Below are 13,336 nucleotides of genomic sequence, written 5' to 3' on the forward strand. Positions count from 1 at the left end.
AATTAAACTCTGGATTGTCTGCATATATTAATTGATTTATCAAACTCAGAACAATTAAGAAAAATTACTTTTGTCTTGTTAGCCCACCATCATCAGATGGTGGGCTATTCAAATCGCCCTGCGTCCGTGGTCCGTCGTCCGTCCGTCCCTCCGTCCGTCCGTCCGTCCGTCCCTCCGTCCGTCCCTCCGTCCGTCCGTAAACAATTCTTGTTATCGCTAATCCTCAGAAAGTACTGAAGGGATCTTTTTCAAATTTCATATGTAGGTTCCCCTTGGTGCCTAGTTATGCATATTGCATTTTGAGACCAATCGGAAAACAACATGGCCGACAGGCAGCCATCTTGGATTTTGACAATTGAAGTTTGTTATCGCTATTTCTGAGAAAGTACTGAAGAGATCTTTCTTAAATTTCATATGTAGGTTCCCCTTGGTGCCTAGTTATGCATATTGCGTTTTGAGACCAATCGGAAAACAACATGGCCGACAGGCAGCCATCTTGGATTTTGACAATTGAAGTTTGTTATCGCTTTTTCTGAGAATGTGCTTAAGGGATCTTTCTCAAATTTCATATGAAGGTTCCCCTTGGTGCCTAGTTATGCATATTGCGTTTTGAGAATAATCAGAAAACAACATGGCCGACAGGCAGCCATCTTGGATTTTGACAATTGAAGTTTGTTATCGCTATTTCTGAGAAAGTACTGAATGGATCTTTCTGAAATTTCATATGTAGGTTCCCCTTGGTGCCTAGTTATGCATATTGCATTTTGAGACCAATCGGAAAACAACATGGCCGACAGGCAGCCATCTTGGATTTTGACAATTGAAGTTTGTTATCGCTATTTCTGAGAAAGTACTGAAGAGATCTTTCTTAAATTTCATATGTAGGTTCCCCTTGGTGCCTAGTTATGCATATTGCGTTTTGAGACCAATCGGAAAACAACATGGCCGACAGGCAGCCATCTTGGATTTTGACAATTGAAGTTTGTTATCGCTTTTTCTGAGAATGTGCTTAAGGGATCTTTCTCAAATATAATATGAAGGTTCCCCTTGGTGCCTAGTTATGCATATTGCGTTTTGAGAATAATCGGATAACAACATGGCCGACAGGCAGCCATCTTGGATTTTGACAATTGAAGTTTGTTATCGCTATTTCTGAGAAAGTACTGAAGGGATCTTTCTCAAATTTCATATGTAGGTTCCCCTTGGTGCCTAGTTATGCATATTGCGATTTGAGACCAATTGGAAAACAACATGGCCGACAGGCAGCCATCTTGGGTTTTGACAATTGAAGTTTGTTATCGCTATTTCTGAGAATGTACTGAAGGGATCTTTCTCAAATTTCATATGTAGGTTCCCCTTGGTGCTTAGTTATGCATATTGCGATTTGAGACCAATCAGAAAACAACATGGCCGACAGGCAGCCATCTTGGATTTTGACAATTGAAGTTTGTTATCTCTATTTCTGAGAAAGTACTGAATGGATCTTTCTGAAATTTCATATGTACGTTTCCCTTGGTGCCTTGTTATGCATATTGCATTTTGAGACCAATCAGAAAACAACATGGCCGACAGGCAGCCATCTTGGATTTTGACAATTGAAGTTTGTTATCACTATTTCTGAGAAAGTACTGAATGGATCTTTCTGAAATTTCATATGTAAGTTTCCCTCGGTGCCTAGTTATGCATATTGCGTTTTGAGACCAATCTGAGAACAACATGGCCAACAGGCAGCCATCTTGGATTTTGACAATTGGAAGTTTGTTATCGCTATTTCTGAGAAAGTACTGAAGGGATCTTTCTCAAATTTCATATGGAGGTTCCCCTTGGTGCCTCTTTATGCTTATTGCATTTTGAGATCAATTGGAAAACAATATGGCCGACAGACCGCCATCTTGGATTTTGACAATTGAAGTTTGTTATCTCTATTTCTCAAAGTACTGAATGGATCTTGCTCCATAGTAGGTTCCCCCTGGTCCCTTGTATTGCATTTTTGGACCAGTCTGTCCTGAAAACAACCTGGCAAACAAACAGCCATTATCGTTAAATCTCAAATTTCTTATATAGCTAGGATTCCTTTGTTTGAAAAGTACTGGAGGGATGTCTCAATTTGCACAGATTAGTAAAATGAAGGGAAAAGTAGAGAAAAGATCAATCTGACATGGAACTTATGAAGATCATTCAATGGTGGGCGCCAAGATCCCTCTGGGATCTCTTGTATTATATATTTATATTCATATATAGACTTTTTACCCATGGAGATTGTGATAGCTGAGTCACTTAGAGCGTGGCCATGTAACCCCAAGTGAAGACCTGAGGTGCAAGGTCCAACACTCCCTAACTGTGGCTGTTTGTGTTTCTCATGAAGCTGAGAAACAACCCGATCTGTGCTGTTATGGTTGTGTCCTTGGGCAAGACACTGCTAACTGGTCTGTATGGAATGTGACAGGCCTCTCCTATTTTATCATGTGAGGTAGTCACCAATTACTACAAGGCGACCCTGTCTAAAATTGCCCTGGCTATTCATAAGGTGATAAACACATCAAACAAATTAGAATTTTTGATGATTATATTTTATAAATTTCATTATATTTTAATTTAGTTTTATGTTTTAGAAGTGATAATATTTGTATTAATCATATATTATATACAAGAATCATTACTGTTTGATATTTTCAGTTCTTTCTCAACATTAGTCTCAATGCTTTTCTGATGTTTTTTTGTGTGTCTTTTCTAACGTTTTGTTATATTGGGCAATATCTGTTAACAATAGGTGAAAAAATATCTGAACGAAAGTACAGAATTCAGTATATTTCTTGGACATTTTTCAAATTACCATGAGAATATACACATGTTACATGGATACCATATTAATGTTATCATCACGAGAATATATTGTAGTGGTGCAAATATACTGTGTGACACTTTCTCATTTATCTCATCTCATCTAAATACCAAAGTTTCGATGGTATATAATTTTTGTTTTATTTGCATAATGTTTGACCTACATGTATACACATGTACCTATACAAGTATTGTATATTTAGGAAAAATGTGTGAAGTAGGATTCTTTATAATCTTAAGCAAATATGGCACATTGTACTAAGTGCCCATCATTAATTAAGAAATAATTAACGATGATTCGTGTATTGTTGCAGGATATACAACGAGGACGAGGATATTTTGCAATTAATTAATAACGAAGGCCACAGGCCTGAGTTATTAATTAAAATTGCAAAATATCCGAGTCCGAGTTGTATATCCTGCAACAATACACGAGTCAAAGTTGATTATTTCTATTCTACCATGTACTGTTTAGTTCTGAGATCGACCTCTTTCTAATAGAAAAACAGCAAGGAAACCCCGAGAAAACCTTGTAATTTACACTAATGTACACTAATGAAGAACCATGGAGTACGTGTTTGATAAATGTCTTCAAAAATGGAAGATGTGGAGTAATGTTAAATTTCATAACCAGGGCATCCAGTTGACCCTTGACTTCAGCAATTTCAGAAGTCAAATCACTATTTCTCAGAAATATGAGGGATCAAAACATAAGTCAATGCTTATATTTACCATCTGCGATTTTTTATTTGTGGTGCGATTTTTTTTTGAAATTTTCAAATTCAAATTTCAGTTGGCAGTTCATAAGCTGGTGAACTCGCAACTGAATTGGTAGGGTTATATAGTGGCAGTGCCATACAATGGTAAAAATATAGACATGTTTCTTCAAACCCAAGGGTCAAATCTGATTTTGGAATGTCAAAAACATACTGTTACGGGTCTACTGGATGCCCTGATTTCTAATGTACTGAGCTGTGATGTATGGTGCAGTCAAATGAATGAGTTTGTCCCAAAGGTTAGACAAGGAAATAAAACTGTTTTTGATCTTTTAATGACATTTGTAGTTAGATTTAAATATATTTTACCACAAAATAACAAATCTGTATATAAATCTCATGAGCATATTATTATCATTATACAGGTGTTATTATATGTTCATGGGTATTGGCCTGCACATTATACAATTATTGCATTTTGTGGAGGTGTACACGAGACTATACTGACCTGGTCAAGTGTTTGTTCATCGAGGCCTCAATAAATTTATTGCATTTTGTGGAGGTGTACACGAGACTATACTGACCTGGTCAAGTGTTTGTTCATCGAGGCCTCAATAAATTTATTGCATTTTGTGGAGGTGTACACGAGACTATAATATTTATGGACCTGGTCAAGTGTTTGTTCATCGAGGCCTCAATAAAAGGCGATGATTGTATGATGTACATGTATATATTTTTTTGTTCTAATGAAAATATTGACTAGTTGATATAAGTTTTTCCTGGATGGCCAAAGTGATGACCTTTATGTAAAATACTAGCTTTGTTAAGTAACGTTCAATATAAGTAATGAAATTTTTAAAAAAAGAACACTTTTTTTTCTTCTCAAATTTTATCCTCACCAACATTAATTATGCTTTAATTCTCGGCCTGGTCAGATTCGGAAAAAACACCAATGTAATATTTGGGAAAAAACAGCCCATCAGATGACACAATGACACCTATAATGCATATAGATTTTTTTCATTAGAATAATAGTGAACGCAGGCATTATTTCCTATCTACCTGGTACATCAATCTGTACTTGATATTTATAGTATCTATATTTTAACGGGAAAACGATAATTGAGCATAAATATGTGAAAACCCATCTTTAATTGGAAGTAAGAATATCTTCATCATTTGCAATATATTGTTATCTTTATTGTTTTCTTTTTTATCACTTTTTTCTGTGCAGTGATCTTGTGTATAAATCATTCTAAACTGTAATTGTATTGATTAAAGACATTTAAAACTTGGTTGGTTGCTTTGTATGATTATATCGTCAAGGAGTTAAATCATTAAGCAATAACGCAAACGTTTTCCTACTTTTGGACCAACCTCTAGTATCGTGCATGGAAGTCAACAGATTGATTGATTGATTGATGGGGCTTAACGTCCTTGTTCCGGTTATAACCGAGCCTAGGACACCAAGTCAACAGAGCATTTTGTTTTTCGTTTTAAATGTTTCTTTTAAGAAAGAAATAAGCTAAATTTTAGCTGGTTTTCCAATCCTACATGTATGATCTGATCCCGATCTGTATGGAGACGATGGATAGCAGCTTTACACGTCTGTTGTCTACGTCAGTCGGATCAAAGAAGAATACGATAGAGCCACTATCTCCCGGTTCTGAGAAGAAGTCGTTGTCCGAGTTGCCGCTAATTATGATGCCTTCTTCATCACACACATGCGCACCACCAGCGTATGCAATTGCTGTAGTTGGTCCTGCCAACTCTTTAAGTAGTCCTTCTGATATACGGACGCTTCGCAAAGATCGCCTTTTTCATTACGAAAGTGTGTATCACATTGGATATGTCCGCTTTGCACTTTATGATTGCGATGTCAACATCTTCTTGATCGTAGCTTTCTGTGCAGTTACCAAACTCCACCAAACTGTCATCTTCATCAGTTATTTGCATCATATCCCCTGCTTGTGCACAATGTCGTGTGGTGATGGCTACCAATGAATCGTCATTCTTTCTGCCGTAACAGCCCAGGGTTCCCCATTTTTGTGATGTCTTGTTGGCAAGTCTATCACCATTGACAGCTAAGTTTGATGTTTAATAGATTTCACCCACACTACTTCTGGAATCACTTTATGAGATTGTTAATAGCATTCCCAATCCTTACTCTATGATATTCTACAAGGTTGACTCTTATTAAGTATCAATATACTGGCAGGAGTTCTTAATCGTGTATGTAGAATATTATTTGTTTCTTTCTCTGCAGAAATATGAGTTTGGTATCTGGGGTAATTCTGTGTTATGTACGTTTTTAGCTCACTTGCCTGCAGCTTATGTCGTGGTGCGGCGTCTGTCGTTTCGTCCATCCGTCCGGCGTCAATTTTTTTTATTTAAACGACTTCTCAATAACCAAGTGGCACAGGGACTTGATATTGGGCCTGTAGCATGCTGGGGTGAAGGGCTGCCAGGTTTGTTCAAATAATTGACCTCGACCTTCATTCAAGGTCACATGGGTCAAATAGGCTATAATCTTCAAACGACTTCTCACTAATCAAGAGGCCCAGGGACTTGGTATTGGGTCTGTAGCATGCTTGGGTGAAGGGCTACAAAGGTTATTCAAATAAATGACCTTGACCTTCATTCAAGATCACACAGATCACTTCTTCTCAATAACCAAGCGGCCCAGGGACTTGATGTTGGGCCTGTAGCAAGCTGAGGTGAAGGGCTACAAAATTTGCTCAAATGAATGACTCTGACTGACATTCAAGGTCACGTCAGTCAAGTATGCTTAAATCTTTAAATAACGTCTGAATAGCCAAAGTGCCGAGATACATTATATTAGCCCTGTAGCATGCTTTCAAATAACTGCAGGATCCATATTTGAAAAAATCACTGCATTGCAGGTGAGCGATTCGGGCCCATTGGGCCCTTGTTTTGTGTCATCATGAGTCATGCGTCCTCCGTCGTTTACTCGTTACATTGTCGACTTCTTTAAGAAACACTAGTTGGATTTCAACCAAAAATGGCAGCAAGCACATGGTCAAGATAAGTAATAGAATATACAATATTTGGTAGAATGTATGCACAAGCGGAGAAGATTTACGTATGTATACAAAAGGTGGTAGCGTCTCTCTGAGGCTTATATTAGGGCAAAACGGGACCAAATGTAAGAATATTCTTTAATTGACCTGTTCTCAAAAACTAGTGGAGATATTTCAATTAAACTTGGCAGACAGCATCTTATCGGCATCCGTATCATACCTAAAGGTGCCTTACTGACCCAATAGGGATGGGACAGAAAAGGGGCAGAATGTAACAATGTTGCTTACTCAAAAACAGTTGTGTTAATCAAAATCAAACTTGGTAAGCTCTAAGCCTAACTGCAACCGCAAGAAGTAAGCACAACATAAAGGGCTTTAAAGGCCATATAAGGGGCGTTATGAGTTAGATTCTATGGAAATGAGTATATATGAGTCATATGAGTCACTTATATGAGTATCATTGTGAGAAAGGTTTAAGGTTTAAAGGTTCAAACTTCAAAGAGTAGTGTTCCTAGAATGAAGCGACATTTTTTGTAAAACTTTAAGCATTTGTAGGGATAAATTAAGGAATCATTTTCACTACATTTCAAGGTCACAGGATCAAAGGTTGAAGTCAAAAAGTCACTAACCAAAAAAGTTTGTTGGTTTGCGTATCATTGGTTACCACAACAGTAATACACTTAGTTTGTTGGTATGCGTATACTTGGTTACAACAGTAATACACTTAGTTTGTTGGTATGCGTATACTTGGTTACAACAGTAATACACATGGTTTGTTGGTATGTGTATCCTTGTGACAACAGTAATACAGTTAGTTTGCTGGTAGGTGTATCCTTGGTTACAACAACAGTAATACACTTAGTTTGTTGGTATGTGTATCTTTGGTTACAACAGTAATACACTTAGTTTATTGGTATGTGTATCCTCGATTACAACAGTAATACACTAAGTTTGTTGGTATTTGTATCCATGGTTACAACAGTAATACACTTAGATTGTTGGTATGTGTACCCTCGGTTACAACAGTTATACACTTAGTTTGTTGGTATGTGTATCCTTGGTTACAACAGTAATACACTTAGATTGTTGGTATGTGTATCCTTGGTTACAACAGTAATACACTTAGTTTGTTGGTATGTGCATCCTTGGTTACAACAGTAATACACTTAGTTTGTTGGTATGTGTACCCTCGGTTACAACAGTAATACACTAAGTTTGTTGGTATGTGTACCCTCGATTACAACAGTAATACACTTAGTTTGTTGGTATGTGTACCCTCAGTTACAACAGTTATACACTTAGTTCGATTATCCACACCTCGTAGCTGCATTGTGTAGTCTATATTTGTGGTATTTTGTAATTGTCCGTGGTGTTGTACACGTGCTCATCATTTCTTGAAAATCCTCTGTTTTGGTGAGAAAAAAAAGGATAAATTATTAGAATATATCTATATTTCTGTCGGTGAGAACCCTTCTGAAACACGTATGTATTTATCCTATGATGTCCGTATATCTTGTTTCTAATTTTTCTCGGTTCTCGAGTTCGATTCCTTTTACGTATTGATATTTACAAAAATCAAACAACTGAGTAGTTCCATATAATCAATTAAGTAATTATCGAGTGATGGATATTAAACTTCTCCATGTAATGAAATAATTGATACAGTTATTGTTGAGTAATGGGTATTAAACTGTGTAATTATGTGATAGATAAAGTAATTGTCGAGGTATGAGTATATAACTATGTAGTTAAGTGATGGATACCGTAATTGTCCTGCAATGAGTATAAAACCATGGTCTCACTCAACGTGTTATGTTATGTAGATTTGTTATAACTGCCTCGTTATATACTTTGAGAACGTGATATACCCTAGATTTCATATAAATGTAAAGCTCGGTTGTTAGCCCTATTATCTCTTTCTGGAAACAATTCTTCTGTAATTACTTCGTTTATATTCTGGTCAGGTTTGTTGTCTCTTAATAATTTGACATAATAAACAATCACTCTGGAAACGTTGCAACGTATTGTTAACTAAACACATGTATATTTACCTGTTCACCACCTCGTAATTAACGCTTTGATGTAAACGTTCTGTGGATTAAAAAGTGATCATTAATGTAACGGGTAATTCCATGTGATAATTTGGTTGATAATCAATGATTCATGATAAATAAGAAAAATGAATAAATAAAATGAAATAAAAAATACCAATACAGACTGACTGACTGGCGTTTCATTAATAAAGTGGCGACAACATTTTATTTGTACATTCGAAAAATAAGAGGCCCCGTTGGCCTGTTTCGCTCTTCAGCAAAGCATGCTGCAGACCTATTGTCAGGTCTTTGGGTCTCTTGACTCTTGAGAAGTAGTCTTTTGAATGAAAAAGGTGATGACGACAAACGACAGAGGCGCACAACGGCATAAGCTCACTAGGCCATCTTATTATGAAAAACACACTAGTCATATTTAGTATGTCTAAAGTGAACAAGATGATGACATCTTTTTTCCTTCATAACAATCGTACCATAATATTTCGCATTAGCATTATACATTTATACATTTATTTATTATTTCGTTAACTTTGTATTTCCTTATATAAGATATAATTAGGTATGTGTAATTCTGAGGATATCAGTAACAACTTTATCTCTTTAAAATAACCTTAAGTCTCAGAGGCTTTAAACAGCGTCACCGGTTACACAAACACTAGGCAACCATACCGCATTACAAAATATCCGATATCTACATGATAATACACTTTACCTGCAGTTCTAAGCAATTTACCGGACTCATTGATAGTTGCTATGCAGATTCCTTCTGCTTTACCTTACTTTTGGTCATGACCATCAATGGTGAAACAAAGAACTGGATAAACAGCTGTATTATCAAGTTTCATATTCACAATATTTCATACTCTGTATTTTTGACATAGCTTAATCAAATGTGTAATTTGGTGTCTTTGATAAATTATACCAACAAGTAAATCGTCGTTACCTTTATATTCTAATACTTTACGACAGAGGAAGGCAACAATGATACTGAGGACGACAGTCGCCATGATGAATATAACAGCGACGATGATCCAGGGTGTGACGTCATCTGTTCAGGAAGTAAACACATTTGCTATCGTTGAATGGTCATAACACATCCGCATTGTGATCGGTAATTGGTAATTCCTTTCGGTCTAAATTCATCAAAATTTCTGGAGGGTCGCCAAAAGTGAAACTAATTTACTAATGTACTACAATGTTAACATCTTATCAAAGTTTCACGGCAGCTTGCTCACTTTGTGTCACTGTTTGTATAGTAAGTTTGCGACTTTACATGGTAATTGCCTGATCATGTATTGTATAAATCAAAATGTATAGATACACTTCAATACCTACATCTTTCAATGGATTTGTACGTTATTAATGGAAATGGATGAACCTTTAGTTGTTACAGTAACCTCAGTACGTAATCTGTTATGGTTGAGTGGTAATTATCTACTTCAAATGTTTGAGTAAGAAGACAGAAAACAGATACTAACAGTTTATTTTGGAGGCATTATTATAATCGATTTTAACGCCTGAATTAAAAATGGAGCAAAACCTACCTGTATTTGGAGCCAAAGCAGGCGTCGTAGTTGTAGGTTCGTCTACAAATAAATACCACGCATACATTTGTATAAAGTAATATTGTACAACGGTATATCTTTGTGTGATATAGATAATGTTGTGTATCACATCGCAAATAAACGTGTTTTGTTTCGTCATTTATAGACTTTGTATAGCATTAAGTCATTCAAGAATCTATTGTGATAATTTAAAGCTAGTATTGATCAAATTTAATTTAAGATAATTTCTGAAATTCCCTGTCATGAAGTTCCTTTCGTTCTTTATTATCAAAAGATCGCAAAACGTGAAACTTATTTAATGCCCATATAAAATATAGCCTCTGTAGAATACCGACATTTACACAGGTTTTTGATAAAACTGGTCGTCTACACATGTACTACAATGTGAACTTCTTATCAAACTTTCTCTGCAGCTTGATTAAATGATATTATTCTTGTATGTTTAACAAGAGTACAAATGTATGACAAAAACGTTTGTCTTATTCTCTGCGATAAGTATGGATATAATGATATGCTTATTTAGTTTTAATGATGATGATGATGATGATGATGATGATTTTTCAAACATACTCACCACAGATAATGATGATTTTTGCAATATGTTCACTAATGTATTTGATGTGATGATGACTCGAGGAAATTTGTGCACGGTTAATGCATGGGAAGATTAATTGAAACAAGCATGCGTGTCTCCTAAAACCCATTGCAACAGGGTTCATGATTTAAGTATCTTCGTAAAAGTCTGTAACTTAGGAACATTGGTGAAACCATAGAATAATGATAACGATAAATATTCCGTGAAAATAATTAGCCATGAATAAATGAATGCGTGAATGAAATGAATTAATATATGTAACAGATAGATGAAATGAATGGATGAATGAAACATGGCGAAAGCTAGCCCTAATGTGTGAGGACAATTTTGTATTGTTTGTGTCTTAATTTAAATGATAATTTGACTACCGTAAATCATAAAAAAATTGAAACAAGATTCCTTGTGATTTTAGAAAATTATTTCAAACTTAAGAGAACACATATCACATAAGAATGGTATCTATCGATTTAAGTTACAAATTGTTTCTTGATAACTTTGATAAAAAATAAAAAGTATTTTTCATTAAGTATTTTATTTTGTCAATCAGAATTCTTTGAAGTCTTTTTTGACCCTTACATCTTCTGATGGATTTGTATGTTATCAGTGAGGCTGGATTAGAGCCACACACGGTTCCAGTGAACGGTTCACACATAAACGTGGTGTTGGTGTCTTCATTTGTCACATTGTATGTAAGTGTACTGGTACGTTGGTAGTTACACCCGGACTGTATCAAACCGTTATCATTCTGATTAATGTCAGCTGCAGTCGAATAACCCTGGAAAATAACACTGTCTGATTTTATCATTTCAAATCAAATATTTGTATGGAAACGGACAAAAGTACCAAATTTCCGTTTCCTTTTATTTCAATTGTATATAGAATAAGCAATGCATCAAGTTGTTTTTATAAACGGTTTCCTTTTCAATAAACAAGTAAATAAAACTGAACTGATCAACCATCATGTAAAATCAAAATTCGTTTACAGCCTTACAGTATATCCTTGGTCGGTAGCACGCTTGTAACACCATGTGTGGGTTTTTTTGTCACTTCCTACAGTGCCCGTACAAGTGAATGGATCCCACAGAGTAATATACACTCTCCACATTGGGGAAGGGAAACACCGTCATGTCGTTAGTGGATATCGGTTGAACTGTGATAGAATGAATAATCTTTACTATGATGTCAGCAATGCAATTTGAAATTAATACAATTATCATCAATTAAAGGTACATATTATGTCCATACAATATACTCTTGATCATGATTAAAAATAATTTAACCAAAATAATTTGCATATAATCTATATTTTGGTTTATAAGTTTCCTTCCTTTATTTGATTTTGAGTTGGAATTAATTATAGTTTCCCTATTATATCGGTATTGTTTGATGTTTTGTTACTGGTCTTTATGATGCTTACATTTCATATTATTATATAGCGAACACAGACATTTCTCAATACTCTTCAAATTGCTTTTGTAAAATAAAATTTCAATTTAATCAAAATCAAATCACTTACATCAGCTCTGAAAATAGTGTATTATCAACACAGCAGAAACTTGAAGCTGGTGAATTAGTTTGTCGGTGACAGTAATTTCTTCTTTCTTTTAGATATCGTGTGAACACGACTGGTTGACTCCGGAGATACAAACCTTTAGCTGTAACATATTTTTCAGCATCACCTATACCACCACTACCACCTGTTAGAGTGACTCCCATATTACATTTGTAAGCTCCGCCATCATTACAGGTCGTCATGTTTGTGGCGATTGTAAACACAAGCTGACCTCCAGATACCGTGTCCACATTTCCTGTGGCTGACACCCCCGCTCTGCTCTGACTGACAATGTTACCCCAGGTAAGTACCGAGGATGAGGCGGCTTTACTATAGGATACAGACACTACTATTTGATAATCTGTAGAACTAGAGTTTTTCCGAAGACTGATAACATTGATATCTGAGATACCGGCTGAGCTTGGTGTACAGGTAAGTCTGAGTTCTGATGTTGGTGTTTCCAAGGTACTTGGTCCTGTTATGGTGACGGACTGACCAGACACTGAAACACAATAAAACATGATAGAATGATTGATACAGGACTACACGCTCGATATGTGAACAGTTCAATAGTCACAGACTTGTAGCCAGTAACTTGAAATACAAAATACCAAGTCTAAAGTATCAAGAAGGCAATCCGTTCAATCAAAGTCGATCAGTATACAAGTTACTTCGATTTGTTTACACTGATGCAATGCATACATAAATATATCAACATTATTCTAAACAATTTTGGAGTTTGTATTCGAAAGAACAAATAAATTCCATTATCAGACACGGGTTTAATTACATGGTGATATAATATTACAGACTAGTAACCAGTGACTTAAAATACAAAGTACCGAGTTGAATTCAAATTAAGTATCAAGACACTAATCCCGTCCAATCGAGGACACCGTTGGAGATCAGTGCGCTATTCGACTCGACTTGTTTACCCTGATACAATGTATACATACAGACATATATTAATATTAT

The 13,336-nt window shown here is 35.7% G+C and overlaps 1 protein-coding gene and 1 long non-coding RNA gene across 2 annotated transcripts in view; one reads left to right on the forward strand and one right to left on the reverse strand.

Annotated features, from left to right (window-relative positions):
- Positions 1–12,860, reverse strand: part of LOC117341379 — a 36,362-nt gene extending 23,502 nt beyond the window's left edge. The window contains exon 1 of the mRNA XM_033903232.1: positions 12,459–12,860. Coding sequence (XP_033759123.1) covers positions 12,459–12,564 — 106 coding nt within the window. The 5' untranslated portion in view covers positions 12,565–12,860. The remainder of the gene's footprint in view (positions 1–12,458) is intronic.
- LOC117341383 lies at positions 3,607–4,852 on the forward strand. The gene is made up of 2 exons (XR_004535620.1): positions 3,607–4,119; positions 4,196–4,852. It is a non-coding gene; the product is annotated as an uncharacterized LOC117341383 (long non-coding RNA).
- Positions 12,861–13,336: the final 476 nt, after the last annotated feature.

This window comes from Pecten maximus, chromosome 13 (genome assembly GCF_902652985.1).
Source record: "Pecten maximus chromosome 13, xPecMax1.1, whole genome shotgun sequence".
Taxonomy (NCBI): Eukaryota; Metazoa; Mollusca; class Bivalvia; order Pectinida; family Pectinidae; genus Pecten; species Pecten maximus.